General features: G+C 38.6%; 1 protein-coding gene across 6 annotated transcripts in view; it reads left to right on the forward strand.

The window, feature by feature from the left end:
- GTF2I (general transcription factor IIi) overlaps positions 1 to 21,630 on the forward strand; it is a 114,359-nt gene that overhangs the window by 9,163 nt on the left and 83,566 nt on the right. For all 6 annotated transcript variants that reach the window (XM_046665488.1, XM_046665491.1, XM_046665489.1 and 3 more), the window contains exons 2-4: positions 13,560 to 13,663; positions 17,784 to 17,922; positions 20,141 to 20,275. In XM_046665488.1, the coding sequence (XP_046521444.1) occupies positions 13,565 to 13,663; positions 17,784 to 17,922; positions 20,141 to 20,275 (373 nt within the window). In that variant the 5' untranslated portion in view covers positions 13,560 to 13,564. The remainder of the gene's footprint in view (positions 1 to 13,559; positions 13,664 to 17,783; positions 17,923 to 20,140; positions 20,276 to 21,630) is intronic.

The following is a 21,630-nucleotide window of genomic DNA, read 5'->3' on the forward strand; positions in this document are numbered from 1 at the left end:
TTCATTTCCTCTTCCAATTCATACAAAATTGGAAAAAGAACAAGTGATTCAGCTTTTCAAGTACCAAATGATTTTTAAATTTGGAGTAAGGTCAGAGGGTCTCATTCTTTGTGTATTGGCACAGCACGCTGCTGCTTTTTAAAAATCTGGACTATCAATTGAAAAGTGTAATGTATACATTTGTGAAAATTTTCTCTCAAACTGTAGTGTCAAGAAAAGTTGTGGGTCTTCCTGAATAGCTGATGTGGGTTTTTTCTTTGTTTTTGGAGGACATTGTTTTGGCTGCTGTGAAACTCGGTATTGAACTTGTGATCCACCAGTTGGGCTGATCCTCCTCTTTCCCTGGCTTCGTTTTACTATTTTCTTATTCTTCCTTTCACCTAGCTTGAAAAAAAGGGTAACATTTAGTTCTTTTTCTTAGCTATCTCAACATCTTTTTGGAAATGAGGTGTGTAGAGGGTATAAACATAACACACTTGCAGATCATTTCAAATCTTAACACTTCAGATGTCTTTTGTTTCTTCTTGAGAGATCACGTAGGTTTTACTGATATAAATGCAGCTTTATTTCAACAGATAGAAATTAAGAATTTAGTGTCATAAAATGTAAGCTTAGCCTACGCGTTTAATCCTCACAGGAGTCCTGTCTCCTAAAGTGGGAATTGTTAGGATTCATGTTTTAAATTTGAGGAAAATGAGGTTTTGAGACCCTAACTAATCCAAAAAACCATAGTAGGGGACAGTTTTAATATAAACCTAGGCAGTTGGATTCAGAGCCCGTGCTCTTAACTACCACGTTACACTAATTTCCAGTTCTGATGTTAATGTTTCAAGTATAGATAATGATATTAATTGGTAAGTAAATTTGAAGAGCATTGTTTTTATTAATTTTACTTAACTATTAATAAAGAAGATAGCTGCAAGGTTGAAAAGTCAGGTGACACGATGACTTCTGCATTCTAGCCAGTGGTCTACTATTTGATAGCATTCGCTGTAACTAAGTTCTAGTATTGGTGGGGAAATGGGCCAGGAGCCCAGTGTTCATTCTTGAAGTCGGGGCATGTGCGGTGAGTGCTCACTGTGTGCAGAGCACTGTGTTAGTGCTGGGGCGAGAGCACCCCCCGAAGTTTACAGACTCACCGTCCGTAACAGATGCCATCCAGATTAGAAGACCTTGATTTACTGGCTGTGATAGACATTCCGTAGACAAGTTTTATTTGATAATCTTCAGATAAAGTAGCGTGCATTTATACTTTTAGTATAAATGTGTGTATATTTATACACATTTACCTTCATGAATTTTCAGTCACTGCCTCTTTAAAATGCAAGAAGAAAGAAAAACAGCCCATTTCCAGTTTATTTAGCTAATAGAGACAAATTGTAATCAGTAACTTGCTACATAACGTCCTTTGCTGTCCCAATTCTAACATTCCACCTGTGACAGCAAAAGTAGCAAGAAACTTAAACATCCATGAAATAAGGCAAAAGTAAGAGAAGTTTAATTTAGGACATATATACCTAATGCTTTAAAAATTATTTTGGAACACTTTTAATTGTGCAAATTAGTTACAAGAACCTCAAACAAAAATTTCCTACTTATCTTTCACCCAGAGACCCCATTCAAGTTTTGCCAAATGTCACTTTATAGCAAAAGGGTCTAATCCAGCATCACATTTTCACCCGATTGTCTTGTTTCTCTAATATATTTCACTTTAGAACAGTTCCTCAGTCTTTGAATTTCATGCCCACGACCTTTTTGAAGATTACAGGGCAGTCATAGAATGACTCTCAACTTGGGTTTGTCCAGTGCATTTTGGGCTGAATTATCACAGTGTTCTCATTGTGTGCTATTGGATGGGATGTGGTATCTCTTTGTCCCGTGACAAGTGTTAGCTTTGATCACTTGGTTAAGATGGTGTGTGCCATATTTTCTTTTGTTAGTAAGTATTTTCTGTGGCAATACTTTGGGATAATGAAAATATTTCTTGTCTTTTTAGCATGGAGGAATCTTTTTTTTTTTTTCCTCTTGAGGTTGGGAATTTTTTAATTTTTTAGGGATGACGGTTAGTGCTTGGACTTAAAAACCTTATAGTTGTTGTCTAAGTCCTTGAAAACTTAATGTTTTTTTGAAATTTAAATATTATGGATGGTGGAATTTGAAAAATGTTAAAAATCAGATTAAGGGGGCTGGCTAGGTGGTGTAGCGGTTAAGTTTGCACACTTTGCTTCAGTGGCCTGGGGTTCACTGGTTTGGATCCCGGGTGGGGACCTACACACTGCTTATCAAGTCATGCTGTGGCAGGTGTCCCACATATAAAGTAGAGGAAGATGGCATGGATGTTAGCTCACAGCCAATCTTCCTCAGCAAAAAAAAAAAAAAAAGAAAGAAAGAAAAAAGAAAAAAAAAGAAGAGGATTGGTGGTGGATGTTATCTCAGGGCTAATCTTCCTCAAAAAAAAAAAGCTTGAAAAAAAATCACATTAAATCTTACCGTGTATGATGGTGGCTTGAAAGAACATGGGGAATTAAGAGCAGTCAGTTAGATCTGGATTAGATTCTACTTAATGATTATACGATGTTGGGCATTTTACATTATTTTTCCAAATTATCACCTGCTCTTATGTTAAAAAAGTCTGTTTTGTAAAATGTGTCAGACAGATGTCACCCTTTTATAATAAACACGTCAAGGTATTATTAAGTTAATTACTTTGGTATCATTCAGAAGTTAAATTAATAGGGTCAGTGAATTACCTTAAACACATTTTCAGTAGAAGCTACTAAATGGACATAATTAGAATGAATCATAGTATGTTGAAAAATATTTAAGACGCTTGTAAATTCTGTGTTCACAATCCAGATTGATCTTACTAAATAGATGCTGACCTGTTAGGCATGAATAAGTTTCCTCTCCTGAAAAGCAGATTCTCTAGCTTTTAGTGTTTAGTAATTATAGGTAGCACTTGGAGGTATTAAATACCATCGATTTCAGAGGTAGGAAGATTTAGGCAGCCTAAAACATTGCCAGAATATAGCATCACATGATAACCTAAATTAATTTGAATGTGACTGACTCTTGTTTAGGATAAAGGCAGCTGATTCAACTATTAGGTCATTTCCATTTATTTTAGGCACCGTTTTATGACAAAATTTGTAAGTTTAAATGCTGAATTTTAACTTGGTCTTAGTACCCATCGTTTTGAAGAAATTTCTTTCTTTTTTTCTTTTTTTGAGGAAGATTAGCTCTGAGCTAACATCTGCCACCAATCCTCCTCTTTTTGTTGAGGAAGACTGGCCCTGAACTAACATCTGTGCTCATCTTCCTCTGTTTTATGTGAGATGCCTGCCACAGCATGGCTTGACAAGCAGTGGGTAGGTCTGCACTAGGGATCCGAACCAGTGAACCCTGGACCACGTGAATTTAACCGATGCGCCACCGGGCTGGCCCCAGAAATTTCTTTTATAAATAAGAATTTGTATTTTTTAAAAGTTTGAGATCCCATTTTATTTTTTCCTTAGAATAAAGTGATTCTTGAAGTTATTTTATACTTCTCACTGAAGATGTTTCTGTTTGTGTATGTATTTAAGACTATTCAAGTTTTTAAGACTATAATGGTGCCCTTAGTCATTAATTTTGTTGAAATTTGGCTTTTGTGCTTGTTAATAAGATGAATTGGTAAATTTGAGCTTTACGTCATATACATAAAATAAGCTGAGGCTAGATCTCAAAGGATGGAGACAGTAGGACCATATACAAAAACTAAGGAAGAACTAGCTCATCTTAAATGCTGGCCCAGAAGGAGCAGCTACAGCACAGGAAAGTCATACTGCACTGCCTCATGAAGACTGCCTAGGATTACACTTCTAATCCCTGTGTAGTTATTTACCTTGGCTTCCTTTTTGTTTTTTAACCTGCCTTTCTTTGATTATTATTGTACATGAAAGGGAATTTGAAATTTGGAGATACAGATTCTAGTTGCTTATTATAAAATGAACTGTCTCTATGGCCTTAGCAAGAGATCTGACCTTTCTGAGTTGAGCTTCTCATCTATCAAATGATGGAACAAAGAGGTTGCATTGAAATATCTTGAGGGGCCAGCCCCGTGGCTGAGTGGTTAAGTTTGTGTGCTCCCGTTCTGTGGCCGGGGGTTTCGCCAGTTCAGATCCTGGGCATGGACATGGCACTGCTCGTCAGGCCACGCTGAGGCAGCGTCCCGCGTAGCACAACCAGAGGCACTCACAACTAGAATACACAACTATGTACTGGGGGGCTTTGGGGAGAAAGAAGGGAAAAGAAGAAGAAGAAGAAAATTGGCAACAGTGTTATAGCTCATGTGTCAATCTTAAAAAAGAAATATCTTGAATTTTCTTCTTGATCTAAGATTGTATGTTGTTAAGATTGAAATGGAAAAATGGTTGTTGAAAATAACTAAATATGGTAAAACAAAGAAATAGGTCATGAATGTAATAAAAAGCCAAAATCAGTGATAGGTTACCTTCCCCACTTACCAGTCTGATCTGAAGCTTACTTGGAAGCAGAAATAGGTTGACTATGTGGGGGATCAAAATTGGCCACCCTGAAATGTGTCTCTTTGCCTTTGTTATTTTTAAGAACAAAAGGCTCTGAAAGGAACTTTGACTTTCCCTCTAACTGCCTAAAATAATGTAAGATAGAAGGCCTGTTCCAGGAGGAGCTAATACCCTAAGATAACTATAGGATAATGTAAAACAGGTGTGAAAAAAGGCACCAACAAGACCAGCTTTTCAAAGTTCTGTCTCTCAGGCCTCATTCTCTATAGGTGGTTCAGCAAGCAGTTGTCTAACAAATATTTGCATTTCCATCTCCGTGTGAATTGCCTTTCTCCCCTCTGAAGTCCCAGACCACCACCCCCAACATCTTCCTTTGTCTTTAGATGAAGATAGTATTTAAAGCGGCAGCTTTGGCCATTCTGACCAGTGACTCAGTTTTCCTGGGTTTCTTCCAGGTATATGTGTTCCTAAACTTTGTTTGATTTTCTCCTGTTATTCTGTCTCATGTCAGTTTAAATCTTAGACCAGCCAGAAGGACCTAGAGAGTAGAGAAATTGTCTTCCTCCCCTACAAAAATTTAGAAATCTTTTAGAGATCAGCGTAATCAAAAATATTGAGGACCTCAGTTTTTCTGTTAGGGTGATGATGGCTTGTGTGAAAATCTTCAAGAGCTCTCTTTGACTCACTCTAAAATATTTTGCATTATTTTGCTGTTCAACATTAACAGCAAGGATCATTAAATTAAAAGCAGGGGCCAGCCAGGTGGTGCAGCGGTTAAGTGCACACGTTCCGCTTCGGCGGCCTGGGATTCGCCGGTTCGAATCCCGGGTGCAGACATGGCACTTCTTGGCACGCCGTGCTGTGGTAGGCGTCCCACATATAAAGTGGAGGAAGATGGGCATGGATGTTAGCTCAGGGCCAGTCTTCTTCAGCAAAAAGAGGAGGATTGGCAGCAGATGTTGGCTCAGGGGTAATCTTCCTCAAAAAAAAAAATTTAAAAGCAGAAGTATGGTCAAATGAAAACATTTATATGGAATTATTGCCTTATTTGAGATAGAACAGATCAGAACAGTAAGGACACAGATAAACTTAATCCCTGAAATGGATCTCCAACAAGAAACATAAGATGATTTTAAAGAATGGCTGGAGTCTGTTTTCAGAGAGATAAAGAAGGCATCACATCTGTTAAACAATAGCCGACTAGTATAGAAGATAAAGAAATGAAACAGCAACAGGCCAATTAAATTCATCTTTGAAACCCATAAAGGAGAGTTAAAATCAAATCGGGAACAAAAGATGAAGTCAAAAAACATTCAGAATTGAAAGAATTGAGGAAATTGGAAAAATGGGAAAGAAGATACAGCAGACTCAGGTAACTTATTTTTTGTGATCTTGGCAGGCTTTCCCATCCCTTTTCTCTTGATAGCAGTGTCCTGGTTTGCCTTTTGAGTAACTGCCTACCTTCCCATCCCTTTGGTTCTAGCTGGACTGCTGATCACAGCGTATCCCAGGTAATCATGTTCTGACTAGCCACAGTAGAGGGCTGGGCTTGGGATAGGCTCGTGACACAAATGCCCAGAACTTTTGTGCAAAAAGTCGTAGGATGATATGGTAGTCTTTTGCCCTGGGATCATGGTACAGGTGTGTGGTAAGCTTAAAGATGTGTGTGGCAGCTGCTTCTGTCTTAGGGAACAAACTTATCTGCTCACGGAGAAGTGAGGCAAGCAGGGAGGGAGTGGAGAGAACTTTAAGGACATGTCCTGTGTTCCTGGATCTAGTTCTGTGTGGAGTCAGTGCAACCTTTAAGCTGAATAATTAGGTAAAACAATAGAAATTCTCTTGTGTACTTGAGTTGGTTTGAATTAGGAATTTGTAACCTCACAATATTAAGATAGTTCCGGCTAATTCATAAATTGTTCTTTTATATTATTTACTTACTTACTTTTGAGGAAGATTGGCCCTGAGCTAACATCCACTGCCAGTCCTCCTCTTTTTGCTGAGGAAGATTGACACTGAGCTAACTAACATCTGTGCTCATCTTCCTCTATTTTATATATGGGATGCCTGGGACTGTAGGGCTTGATAAGCAGTGCTAGGTCCGTGCCCAGAATCAGAACTAGCCAACCCCCCACCACTGAAGCAGAGCGTGCGACTTTAACTGCTACGCCACTGGGCCAGCCCCCATAAATTCTTCTTGAGAATAAAGAATATTAGAAGGTGTGGTTCCCAGAGTTGGTGGGATTAATAAGAATGTTCTAGAATTATAAATCAAAACTTTTATAAAAATACCAAAAAAGTTAAGAGGAATTTTGAAGGGCTTATATGAAAAGACTGGTATTAAAAGGAAAGTGGGGACTCAGTTAATAGAAGTGGGAATCATTTTTGCCCTGAGGGCATTTGCCAGTTTGACCATAGAAACTTGAGTTTTGAAAACTTTATCTGATGAGAGGCTCTGAAATCAAAGCCCAGAGGCCTGCATGAAATTCAGGGATCACATAGGAGACCCTTCCCCTCAGTAAGCTGAGACCCCAAATTAGATAAAGTGGTTGAGAAGTAAACCAGCCTGCATCCCTGTTTCTGTCTGAGTTAACATTTCCTGGGTGGTCCAAGGAACCTGTAGCCTTGAACTTGGATTGTGGTGATCTCAGGCAGGTAGCGTTCCCAGACACCTGGAGGAAGCTGCCTTCATCCTAGGCCTCAAATTTAAAATAATTTTGTAATGTAAGGTGATCGACCAGCACACAATAAAAGATGATAAGGCATACATGGGACAAGTACCATGCATATGAGCAAGAACCACCAGAACCCACAGAAATATACTTGAAAAGCCTTGAGATTTTTGAATTATCAGAAACTGAAACAACTAACCCTATTATGATTAAAGAAATATGTCAAGCTTGAAAATCTTTAGGGAGTAGGAAACTATAAAATGTGACATAGCAACAGATAGAAGTTCTAAAAATGAAAATTGAAAGACTTGATGGGTAGTTTTAGCAATAGAATAAACACAGGTGAAGAAAGAATTAATTATATGGAAGATAAGTCAAAAGAAATAGAGTTTAGTTCAGAGAGGAAAAGTGAGAAAGATACAGAAGAAGGTAAGAGATTTAAGGACTAACAGACATTTAATCTGAGTCTCAGTAGGATAGGAGAGAGAGAGTGGGGCAGAGGCAATACCTGAAGAGGTGATAGCTGAGAATGCTCCACAACTGAAGGCTGCCAGGCCTTAGTCAAGAAGCCCAGTGAGTGACAGACAAACTGAATAAAAAGAAACCTACATCTGGGCGTATAGGGAGACTGTCGAAAACCAAAGACAAAGAAAATGCCTTAGAAACAACAGGAGTGGGGATGGGGATTACCTTTAAAAGAGACTCTAGATGACTTCTGAATAGTAACAGCGGAAGCCAAAAGATAATGAAATAACCTTAGTATGCTGAAAGAAAACAATTGTCAAACGAGATTTCTGGTCCAATGAAAGTATCTTTCAAGGATAAAGAATATTTAGCAAATAAAAACAGTTTGCCTAAAGAAAGAAATTCTAAAGGATTAACTTCAGGCCGAAGGAAAGTCTGAGATAACAAGAAAGAATGAGCAAAGAATGTCATAATTAGGCAGTTAAATCAAGATGAAAATTAAGTTGTTGGAAACAAGTATTTAAAAATACAGAATTAAAATACACATACACGAAGGTGATTAAGGAGCTACACCCACATAATAATTATTGGACTTAAAAGAACGAACTGGGATTGAAAATTATTGCCAGTTTATGCAAATATGTAGAGTTATCATCAGACAGGTTAATAATGGGCATGGGACCTAAGTAGGGAAGTCACCCGAGAAGAAATACAAATAATAAAACTGTGAAAAGTGTTTCTAAATTTAGTAAGCAAAAAAAAATGCAATTGTTTTAGTAGTAATGATGTATTCATAGTGATTAGGTTGTAGTTCTCCAAAATGTTGGTGAGACTGATGAATTTAGTTTTTAACATTTCTGGTAGCAATGTAAAAATTCTGGTGTTATGTGTTAAGAGCTTATGTGTTATGTGTTCATGTTATTTATATATTTCCGTATGAGGAATTTTAAAATGTGGAAATAAAAATGCAAAAGCCAATTGTACAAGATGTTCGGAGAAATTGTATGATTCCATTTTGATGGGCTATTATGCAGCTATTTAAATGATAACTTGTTCTTTAAGAATATGTAATGTGGGAAGTAGATGATGCTAGTTGATCCTTGAGACAAGATCATTTTACTGGCAGTGGGTTAGGCTCTTTGGAATTTTACTTCTTTATCCCGAGAATCTGTCTCTCTGATGTCTCAATGCATTCTAAGTTGAGCATAGCATAAAGCTGACTTCTGTGTTCCTCTTGTGACCTTTTCCTCAGGGAATTTACCTTGCTGCTCTATTCTAGGGGGTACTGTCGAGTGAGTAGTCCCTGGAGATTGGCAGTTAAGAATGCTCACCAGGGGTAGAACTTTGTGTACCCTCAAGTTTTCTTTTCCCTTGGTTAACTCATTTCTTTTCTACAGCTACCACATGGTGGCTCAAGAGGTCATGAGAATTTAAATAAGTTTACTCAACACAGTTTATTTAGTCTATAGCAGTATAGTTTTTGTGATGATGAAAATGTTCCTTATCTGTGATCTTCAGGACGGCAGCCACTAAGCTGCATGTGGCTGCTGAGCACTTGAAATATGGCAAATGCTACTGAGGAACTGAATTTTTAATTTTAATTAATCTTAATTTAAATTTAAATAGCTACATGTGGCTTTTGGCTATCATGTTGGACGGCGTGTCTCTAGAGTGATAACCCTCCAGGTTGTAGCTTGTTCCTTCACTACGTTTTCTGCCTTGGGTGATTGCTGCCTTCCTTAGGAAGAGAGATCACCTTTTCTCCCCACACCACCCCTCCTTTACCGAGACAGCATCAGACATACACAGTGGGGGAGCAGGTGCGTTCTGCTACAAATCCAGAAACGTGAACTCGTTTTCTTGTCTAACATTGGGCTCACCCTCTGAATTCTCTCAGTTCGGTTTTTCTTTCTTTTCTGTATTTAAAAAGATTTGAAGGGATTCATCATCCTTTTTTTTTTTTTTTAAAGATTTTATTTTTCCTTTTTCTCCCAAAGCCCCCCGGTACGTAGTTGTGTATTTTTAGTTGCGGGTCCGTCCAGTCGGGGCACATGGGACGTCGCCTCAGCATGGCCCCACGAGCGGCACCGTGTCCAAGCCCAGGACCCAAACCGGCAAAACCCCGGGCCGCAGAAGCGGAGCCCGAGAACCCAACCACTCAGCCCGGGGCCGGCCCCTCATCATCCTTTTTGTATTTACTGGTTTATGGAGTAATGATCATTTTGGTTATTTTCCTTTTTGTTCAAAAGAACTATTGCTCGTGAAGTTCAGATGTACACATCGTGCCTGTTTGCATTCCTTATGGCTGCACAGCTAACTGTCCCACAGTAGTTGCTTTAAAGTTTGGGTTTCATGGTCTATTCTTGGGAGACTTCCGAGTTTTGACATGAGAGAGATGATGGATCATATCCTGGTGATTTTTTGTTGTTCATATCTAGTGATACATGTGCGTGTGCACACACACCCACACCCTTTTTACATTAAACCAGAAAAAAGACTGCATGGGTCCTGCTCAAGTGGCTTATGGAACGCTGTCTCCTTTGAAGGTCTTTTTTCTAGGCTCCCCAGGTACTTCCATTTTGCTTTTCTGCTTTTATTCTTTCTCCCTCATAGGGTTCTTGTGAATATTAAAAAGATGACCAATAAAGCATGATAGGTATATTCAAGAGATGTTTATTTGTTTTTTGTCTATCCCACTCTTACTTTTAAATGAGGGACTCATAAGAGGTCAGAGGGGAAAGGAGCTTCATAGCAAGTGGTTGGTGTCGTGTCTCCCTTCCTAGGAGAGGAGCCGGTGCAGCCCCCTGGGGGCACGGAGCTGGTTAGTGATCTGGGCAACCCACCACCTGGCTTTCCTGGCTGCTGGTTCTATGGGGACCAGCGCGTCACGCCTCATGCTCCGTGAGCTTGTGTCACCACCTGGCCTGGTGTGTCCTGGTGTTCACCTTAATGCCGCTGTGTGATGGCAGTTTCTTTCTGGGAAAGGGAGAAGAGAGGCAGCAGTCGCCAGTGGAGGGAGGCGTGCAGGGAATGTTCCACGAACAGTCTTGACCACAGACTGTCCAGGGAAATGCCCTCTTGGGACGGCAAAGAGCAGCGAGTTCTGTTAATGCACACGACCTCATTTCTAGAGAGCAGAAAGCCCCAAAGAAAACACGTCCTTCCTGGTGAAGTCTGCCTGGGCTCGGTCACCTCCAGGGTTCTTTCCACCGCAAAGCGCTCTGATGCCTCCTCCTGAACAGTCTGCTAATGAAGTAGGAACTCTCATCGCCCCCCATGAGCTGTTTGTGTGGCATCTGTCTCACATTTCTTAACACACTTTGAGTGTGAATGACGTCATAGCAGATTTATGGCAATTTAAGGTGAGAAGTGGAACTAGCAGTGGGCAGAAAATTGTCCTAATGTTATGTTCTGGCCCTGACAGTGGCTGTATCACCTTGACAAATCATTGCATTTATAAAATGAGAATGTATCTCCTTTTTCTCTTGCTGGAGAATTAAAGGAAATTGAAATTATTAAGAAATAGTGTGAACTTCCAGAAATAATGACAATATATTCTAAGTGAGCATTCTGATTATGGAAAAATAAGATGCCTTTGTTGTCCATTTTGACTGAGCCACATTTTAGTATAAATTTACTTGAACTTACTTATCCAAGGGAAAAGAATGAGACCTAGGCTGTTAGGGAAAATAATTTCTGTGATCTAACCATCCTGGTGCTTGATTTTGCTTTTTCTATCTCCCTTCAGGATAGCGATCTCCTTCTGGGAAATAGAATTGCTTCTATTTGTTCACAGACATGGGGATAAGTGTCAATTGTTTTTATTATTGTTTTTTATTATCAAGTTTTCTTTCCTAAGTATGTCTACTTCATTACTTATTAATGCCCAGATCTAGCCTAGCGGTTACTTCATGTGGCAACAGATGGTGGAACTAGACCACAGTTTTAATAGTAGGGAAGTAGATCATCCTTTTCAATGACAGAGAAAAGATTTACTTGCATTTTTAGCCAAAACAGTTTTCCTGCTAACAGCTCTGCATGTTCTCTGGAACAGTGGGGCTTCCGTTAAGGGCTCCCAAGTCTGCAGTAAATTAACTTACATACATAGGTGTCTTTTTAGAATTCCGTGCTTCCAGTCCTTAGTTTTTTAGTCTTCCTTTCACATTAAGTTCATTTGGTTGTTGGATCTACCGCTAAAACTAGAAATAATTCAACTAAATTGAAAGGGATAATTTTTAACAGGCATCTAATTTGCAAACTATCTATAGAGGAACAATTTTTTTAATATTAGAGTTTTTTAAAATTTGCTTTAGATTTTGGCTTCTTAAAGTGTCTTTATGTGGTATATTTTTGCTTTTTAATTTTTAAATTTTGTTAAAATATATGTAACATAAAACTTGCCATTTTAACTATTTTTAAGTGTGTAGTTCCTTGGCATTGAGTACATTCACGTTGTTTTGCAACATCTCCACTGTCTGTCTCCAGAACTTTTTCATCATGCCAAACTCAAACTCTGTAACTCCTCATCACTCCCTCCTCCTAGCCCCTGGCACCACCGTTCTGCTTTCTATGTCTGTGCGTTGGACCGTCCGAGGCATCTCATGTGAGTGGAATCACAGTATTTGTCCCTCTGCGTCTGGCTTGTTTCCCTCAGAATAATATTTTCACGGTTCATCCATGTTGTAGCATGTTTCAGAACTTCATTCCTTTTTAAGACAATTATATTCCACTGTATGTATATATCACATTTTGTTTATCTGTTCATCGGACAGTGGACATTTGGCTGGTGTCTACCTTTTGGCTATTGTGGGTAATGCTGCTCTGAGCATGGGTGTACAAATATCCGTTTGAGGGCCTGCTTTTAGGTATATATCCAGAAGTAGAAGTTCTGTGTCATGGTAACTCTCTTTAATTTTTTTAGGAACTGCCAAACTGTTTTCCTCAGTGGGTGTACCATTTTACATTCCTAACAGCAATGCGCAAGGGTTCCAGTTTCCCCACATCCCTGCCAACACTTCCTATTTAATGTTTGTGTGTTGTACTTTTATAGTGCTTGAATTCAGCAGAGGCTCTTTACTGATACCAAAGTATCAGAAAATGTTTTCTTTTTAGTTATTTATTTATTCATTTTTGCGAGGAAGGCTGGCCCTGAGCTAACATCTGTTGCCAATCTTCCCCTTTTTGCTTGAGGAAGATGGTCACTGAGCTAACACCAGTGCCAGTCTTCCTCTATTTTGTATATGGGACACTGCCACAGTGTGGCTTGATAAGCAGTGTGTAGGTCTGTGCCTGTGTTGAACTCTGAACCTGTGAACCCGGGACCGCAGAAACGGAGTACACGAACTTAACCACTACGTCACCAGGCTTGCCCTAGAAAATGTTTTCTAAAGAGAATAATATGCTGTATTATAAAGGAACTTGGATGGCATTTGTCGTACAACCTATTTCCTTCTTGATGAGAAAGAAGGAATTCCCTTCACCCAGCCTCAGTCTACTTTACCCCCTCTTTTCTGTCTTCAGTGTGTGCCTCGGGGGAAGGGAACGTCACATGGATTTCTCTGTTGAAGTCTGGAAACCTGTCACTGGCTTGTGAGGGCATCACCTCTTCCTTCCTGGCACTTGGGAGAGATTTTAACTGGTCTGGGTGACATCTGAATTTATTTTGAGGGGGTGATGATGACCTCATTTTATGGAAATAAAACTAGATGGAAAGTTAAGGGACAGATTTTCTTAGAGGAATTTTTGGCAAATAGAATACTTGGTATCTGGGCTTTATTTTTTCCCTTAGGCAAGCAAACTGTAAATTAGGCAGTCCATAGAGGGCCATCACAGCTCTAAAATGAACGTTTAGAAGCATCTTGTGCATTTCCACCACTCACTTTCTTATTCTCTTTCCTAGGGATCATGGCCCAAGTAGCAACGTCTACCCTGCCTGTCGAGGATGAGGAGTCCTCGGAGAGCAGGATGGTGGTGACATTCCTCATGTCTGCTCTGGAGTCCATGGTGAGATGCCTTTCCACTTCTGTAACACGTGCCGTAGGTGGATGAGGCTGGGCCCTGCATGACGCTGATTTGCTTTTGTAAAACATATAGTTTTTAGTTTAATAAGAATAGTTGTTTTGCTTGAATAGTAGTATGAATTTAAGCCTTTCAAATCAAATTTTATTATGGATATTCTTTTTTTTTTTTTTTTTAAAGATTTGGTACCTGAGCTAACAACTGTTGCCGATCTTTTTTTTTTTTTTTTCCTGCTTTTTCTCCCCAAATCCCCCCAGTACATAGTTGTATATTTTAGTTGTGGGTCCTCCTAGTTGTGGCATGTGGGATGCCACCTCAACATGGCCTGACGAGCAGTGTCATGTCCACGCCCAGGATTCGAACCAGCGAAACCCTGGGCTGCCGAAGCGGAGTGCGCGAACTTAACTACTTGGCCACAGGGCTGGCCCCCAGAATATTCTTAACTGATCTAAATGTTTAATTTTTTACATTTAATTTCAGTTTTTTACCTACCAATATCTTAAGCAGTCCTTTGTTTTGCAGGCATTAACTTTGAATTTGTGGGTAACAATTGAAGTTACTCAGAATGAGTTTCTATATTATAGTGTGGTGCCAATGTTTTACTGTATCTGTGTGAAGAACATTACCAGAATTTTGGGCTATAAGAACATATTCACTATTTTATATCTATTCTGTTTTATTTTTATTTTTTTTTTTTTTGAGGAAGGTTAGCCCTGAGCTAACATTTGTTGCCAGTCCTCCCCTTTTTCTGAGGAAGACTGGCCCTGAGCTAACATCCGTGCCCATCTTCCTCTACTTTATATGTGGGACGCCTACCACAGTGTGGCTTGCCAAGCAGTGCCACGTCCACACCTGGGATCCAAACTGGCAAAGCCCGGCCGCTGAAACGGAATGTGCAAACTTAACCACTGCACCGCCGGGCTGGCCCCTATCTATTCTTATTTTATTGTGCTTATGCATTCACAGTTGTCCTTACTCTGCCACCTTTTATTAAATGTATAGTGTGTTAGCTCTTTATTTTTAAAAACCTATACTGTATTCATAATTATAGCAAAATGTTAAGTATTATTCTTTTGCTGTATTTTTGTATTACTATGATGATAGTAATACAGTTTGATTATCATTTTTATGGATATGTAGCTGGAAACATAGTATTTGAGCTCACAGATTCCAAAAGCCTCACACTTGGGTGTTTTCTGACACATTGATACTAAATTTTCTAAGTAGGAGGAGGCTGTGTGTTTTCCATCTGAGTGTTGACTAGTGTTACGTAGTGTTTAACCTCGCAGGTCTCAGTATGACATTGTAAATTCTTTTTTGTTTTCTCCTTAGGGCATTCTTTTTTTCTCTTTTTTTTATTTATGAATTTAAAAAAATTATCTCTCTAAAGAAAGAAATTTTAGAATGGTTAGTGGCTATATACTGTTATTTTCTGAATGTCACTTATTTCTGCCTTGTAATCATAAAACCAGCCAAAATTTGTGGCTTAATATTAAATGATAGTTGAGAGATTAAATCCTACTCTGTTGATATTAAAATAATTTTCTTTACTACCGTTCTCTACATAGAATAACATAGGGTCACATAGGACCCCCTCCCTTCCTTAGAATGTCTTTATAGTTTTCTTATTTTTGGCAAAGTCACTTGATTATTCTCAGCTTTTGTTTCCTCCTCACCAGCAGGAGTAAGGGTATCTCTTTCCTTATGTTCCTAGTTGTGTATTAGGAAGTATACTTATAGGTATATAAGTCAGCCTCATCTTTCCCTTGGCCCAAGGATTTCTTTGATCTAATCCTTGGACCGTGTGTGAATCTTATTTTGCTGTTTTATAAGTACTGCCTTTGGTGACAGGGTTGTCCAACTAAGAGTGTGAATAGTGCAGCAAGATTGCACCCACATTTGTCACAAGGTAAGTAAATAATAGTTCCTTATAGGCAAGCAACCACAGTAGATTTCATATAAATGAACGTTAGAGTACAGCATTATTCTTCATGCTGGGAATATTTGTTGGCTGACATGTAGGCCAGAAGTTCTCTACTGTGGCTTTATTATAGTTCAGAAGATTTCTCATCATTGAAGTAGGTATGAAATTAATTATTCAAGATAATGTTTTAAAGCAGAGTTGTACAAGAAATTTGCATTTAAGAAATTAGAGGATGGTTACTGTACAAATCAAAAAGAAATAGAGGAAAGCTGTAGTTTTCAACAAATGATACTGAGAACATAGGCTAATAGGCAAAAAACCCAGAAAACTTTTTAATCTTTTTTTAAAATTAATTAATTAATTATTTTTTGAGGAAGATTAGCCATGAGCTGACATCTGCTGCCAATCCTCCTCTTTTTGCTGAGGAAGGCTGGCCCTGAGCTCACATCCATGCCCATCTTCCTCTGCTTTATATGTGGGACGCCTACCACAGCATGGCTTACCAAGTGGTGCCATGTCTGCGCCCGGGATCCGAGCCGGCGAACCCCGGGCTGCCGAAGTAGAACGTGAGCACTTAACCGCTGTGCCACTGGGCCAGCCCCCAAATTTTTAATCTTTATCATGTGCCAAGTTACATTCTAGATGAGTAAAAATAAAAAATGGTTATATTAAGACAACTTTAAAAACCAGAACAAAATATCTGTAATTATGTATTTAATTCCATAAACAGCTTTTCTATGCCTAAACTCAGTGAGGTACTTTGATGCGTCAACAGGGAGACACACTACTAACAGTAGAAAAATAAGCAAATTGTATGCTCATTTACAGAAAATTATCTAAGATACAATACTCTTTAATTTTAATACCCAGAAGTAGATTATTGATTATACTAAGGTACTCTTTAAAAATGTTCCTGGAAAAGTTGCACAATAACCTTTGCTAAAATATTGTGAGTTAGCTCCTCTAGAAGTGCATGTGGGAGTGTAAACTGATAGAACCTTCTTAGAAAGCAATTTGCAGTAGGTTTTGAGCGGGTTTTTATTTGTTTGTTTTCTTTTGTTTTTATGTGGAGGAGTGGTCCTGAGCTGACACCTGTTGCCAGTCTTCCTCTTTTTGCTTGAGGAAGAGTGGCCCTGAGCTAACATCTCTTCAGTCTTACTCTATTTTGTGTGTGGGACGCCTGCCACAGCATGGCTTGATGAATGGTGCGTAGGTCTGCACCCGGGATCCGAACTGGTGAACCCTGGGCTGCTCAAGTGGAGCATGTGAACTCAACCACTATATCACCAGGCCAGCCCCCAGAATCAGTCTTCTGACGTCATTGTTTACTTCTCTGACTCTCTTCTGAGAAAGTCATTCAAGATACACATACATGTTTTGTTCCTAGATTGTTATTTCAGTGTTATTTTTAGGAGTGATAATTGTAATCAGCAACATTTTCAATGTTGTTAGTACTAAATTATTGTAAATCTGTGAAATGGAATGTCATATAGTACTCTGTCAAGATTTTAAAGAATATTTAATCTCATAGGAATATACTTAGTAAAAGTCATACCTAGTAGAACTATACTCGCCTAAATGTGATTCCAGTTGTCTGTACGTCTACGGAGATCCCTCTGGAGGTGCAATTATGTAGTGGATGTTGCAGTGTGGCGTCCAGACCCCCCTTTCGGACTGATGGCACTAGTTCCCCCAGCTGCTGTGAGTGTGAGAGCCTCCCTTGCCCAGTTCTGTCCCCTTCCTTGAGGAGGACGTGCAGCTCCAGAGCTCCCTGATGCAGCTGCGTCAGTATCCAGCTCTCCCTCTGCGCAGCCTGCTCCCTCACACCTCACAGGGATTGTTACTGACAGTACTCTCTAGAAAGCCTCTGTGCAAATCTGTCTGTTTCTTGGGAATTTGAACTATAACAGATTACAAGAGATTTCTACCTTTTTTTCTTATAAATTCTCTGTTTTCTTCTGTTTAAAATCAGGGTTAAAAACTCTTTAGAAAGAGAGGTACCTTAAAAAAAAGGAGGACTCTCTTTTGTATATGGTAACTTAAGGCCAGAAACTAGGAAATTGACCTGATTCCACATTAGGAATTACGACAGTTTAAGTGATGTGGTTTTTTTGCGCATCCAGCAGAAACAGTGTTTTTAAACGTCTGTGTATAACATAATGGTTGCTTTTTGTGTTCCAGTGTAAAGAACTGGCCAAGTCCAAGGCGGAAGTGGCCTGCATCGCCGTGTACGAGACAGACGTGTTTGTCGTCGGCACAGAGAGAGGACGCGCTTTTGTCAACACCAGAAAGGATTTTCAGAAAGACTTTGTAAAATACTGTAAGTATTCTATTTTTGTCTTTTGTATTACGTAAATACCAGATCTAAATTTTTATGGATAATGCATGTCATACTTTCTTCTAAAGCAGAATGAGGTTTATACTAAAACAAGACTTTCTGGAATGTCCATGGAGACATTTCACACTGCTCAGAATGAATCACTGACATGGTAATATATAAGGGTGAATACTGAAGAATTTAAAGAAAATGGTAAATATTTACTGTAGTCCGCTTCTTCCTTGCCATGACTCTGGATTGGTGGAATGCATTAGAGAGGAGATAGGGAAGTTTTGAACTGATTAAAACTTCTTATCCAGGTAAGCAGTTCTTTTCTTGATAGATATTTGGTTTGTTGAAGACAAGTCTTTCTCTGCATTAAATTTGTGTAAGCATGATGTCAAGTTAAACAGAGTTCCCTGACTTCCTCAGTGGAATCGACTTGGCAGAGTCCTCAGTGAATTTTGTGTTCCTCCAATCGGGAGTTCCTCCAGTTGGTGAACTTAACGTGACACTGGAACAAACGTAGTAGAGACATTTACTGTAGGGTGTTAATACCTATGGGCTTTCACAGTCTGACAGTTTTTGCATCTGTGTTTAACATAACACTCTCCATAGCTTTTATATTAACTCAGTGATACAGCATTTTCTTAGATGTGGAAAGAGAACCAAAAAAAGTAGGGATATCCATAGGCATATAATACCTACGTCTTTTATATCCAAACTTAAGTTTCCTTTATCAAGTTAGATCCAATTCATGATAAATTGGGCAGATCATGGGTGGGTAAAAATAGTTTTTTAAATTCATTAATTTCAATTCTGAATTGTATTTTTTAGTCCTTTTTAAAAAACGTATCTTCTCCCCTTCACTATATGCCTCTCCCTCCAGCTATAATCTTTGAAGCTTTATAGTAGTAATCTATTTAAAAACTTTAAAAAATTATCATTTTGAGAATTTTTAAGGCTTTCATTATGTTTGTATGTTTAAGTTTGTACTAATAATGTTGTTTTAATTATGTGTATTTCAGCTGCCACCTGTCCCATGAATACTGTAATCCCACTGGCAGCTGTGTTTATATTTCTGTTCCCTGTACTGCCTTGCTTATGTGATTCTCCAAAGGTTAGAACTAAGCATTAGGGGAATTGTCCTCACTTGCAAATCATAGTCCCTGCCTATTAGTATTCATACTTTATTTTTGTTACCAATAATTTGGTGCCATGGAGAATAATCTTTGGATATAATTCTTAAGTGCCTAATGAAACCAAATCAATAGGTTTATGAGTCAGTTGTAGAAATTCTTGGGGAGAATTCTGAGCTCTTTTTCAGGGTTTAGGAAAGGACTATCCAATAGAAATAATAGAATGTGAATCACTCATGTAATTTAAATTTTATAGTTACAACATTAATGAAAAGTAGGGAGAAAAAAGTGAAATTAATTTAGAAGTTATATTTTAACCTGATATATCTAAAACATTATCATTTAACAAGTAATATAAAAAATTATCAGTGGGCTATTTTGCATACTATTCTTTGTACTAGGTCTTCAACGTCCAGTGTATATTGTAAACTTACAACATATCTTAATTTGGACTGGTCACATTTCAAGTGCTCAGTAGCCAAAGGTGTCTGCTGACTATTGTGTTGGACTTTGCAAGTCTCCAGTGCTTTTTTGTGATAACCTTCCCATATTTAAGTTTGTAGCTGATAAATTACTCTTAAGGTATCTTTTTTTTTTTAAGACAACTGGTAGCTAATTTGTAGTTTGTAGAGTTTTTAGCTTATAGCTACACTTATTTCATAGATGATCACCATTTCTTATTTCCATTCAAGTCATTTATGTCTTTTATGTTTTTATTTCTTGATCAGGAAGATTGGCCCTAACATCTGTTCCCAATCTGCCTCTTTTTTTGCTTGAGGATAGATTAGCCCTGAGCTAACATCTGTGCCCATCTTCAGCATGGCTGACGAGTGGTGTAGGTATGCGCCTGGGATACGAACCCGTGAACCTGGGCCACCGAAGCAGAGTGCACGAAACTTTAAGCGCTATGCCACGGGGCTGGCCCCGTAGGTTTTTTATTTTTAAAGTTGCTCCTCCTTTTCCTTTGTCTTGTCTATATAGAACAAATCATAAATTTTAGAATAAGGGAAAAAATATTCTTACTAAAAGCCAAATATTAAGATAATGGATATGGGCCTTTTCTATCATTAATTATTTTACAGGTGTTGAAGAAGAAGAAAAGGCTGCAGAGATGCATAAGATGAAATCTACAAGCCAGGCAAATCGGATGAGTGTGGATGCTGTAGAGATTGAAACACTCAGAAAAACAGTTGAGGACTATTTCTGCTTTTGCTATGGTAAGGTGATGCACTTGAGTTTGCTAAAAGATACATATATCATTGAGTTTTCTAAGGGTAGATTACATTGATTTAATAGTCATAACACACTTTCGGAAATTGAATAGATTATTTTCCAAATACTGGGTTAATGTTAGGAATGACCTTACTTGTTATTTCCAGTTTGAAGAAACAGAGGTAGCTATTAGAGCTGTTTGTGTTTTTTTTTTTAAGAGCAGTTTTAGGTTCACAGCAAAATTAAGAAGGTAGAGATTTCCCATATACTCCTTGCCCCCACTTATGCATAGATCCCCCATCAGCATTCCCCACCAGAGAATCTACATTGACACATCGTAATCACCCAGAGAGAGCTGTCATTTTTATTTTTTTATTGAGGTCATAATAGTTTATAACATTGTGAAATTTCAGTTATACATTATCATTTGTCAGGTACCATAGAAATGTGCCCCTTCACCCCTTATGCCAGCCCCTAACCCCCTTCCCTTCTGGTAACCATTGATCTGTTCTCTTTATCCGTGTGTTAGTTTGTCTTCCACATATGAATGAAATCAAATGGTGTTTGTCTTTCTGTGTCTGCCTAATTTGCTTAACATAATACCCTCAAAGTCCATCCATATTGTTGCGAATGGCATGATTTTGTCTTTTTTTATGGCTGAGCGGTATTCCATTGTATACATATACCACATCTTCCTTATCCATTCGTCAGTTGATGGGCACTTGGGTTGCTTCCACATCTTGGCTATAATGAATAATGCTGCAATGAACATAGGGGTGCATAAGTCTCTTTGAGTTGTTGATTTCAAGTTCTTTGGATAAATACCCAGTAGTGGGATAGCTGGATCATACGGTATTTCTATTTTTAATTTTTTGAGAAATCTCCATACTGTTTTCCATAGTGGCTGCACCAGTTTGCACTCCCACCAGCAGTGTATGAGGGTTCCCTCTTCTCCACATCCTTTCCAACATTTGTTGTTTTTCGTCTTGGTGATCATAGCCATTCCAGCAGGCATAAGGTGGTATCTTAGTGTAGTTTCAATGTGCATTTCCCTGATGATTAATGATGTTGAACATCTTTTCATGTGCTTGTTGGCCATGTGTATATCTTCTTTGCAAGAATGTCTCTTCATATCTTTTGCCCTTTTGATTGGGTTGTTTGATTTTTTTGTTGAGTTGTGTGAGTTCTTGATAGGTTTTGGAGATTAACCCCTTGTTGGATATATGATTTGCAAATATTTTCTCCCAGTTGGTGGGTTGTCTTTTTGTTTTGTTGCTTGTTTCCTTTGCATTACAGAAGCTCTTTAGTCTGATGAAGTCCCATTTGTTTATTTTTTCTTTTGTTTCCCTTGGCTAACTAG

This window comes from Equus quagga, chromosome 7 (genome assembly GCF_021613505.1).
Source record: "Equus quagga isolate Etosha38 chromosome 7, UCLA_HA_Equagga_1.0, whole genome shotgun sequence".
Taxonomy (NCBI): domain Eukaryota; kingdom Metazoa; phylum Chordata; class Mammalia; order Perissodactyla; family Equidae; genus Equus; species Equus quagga.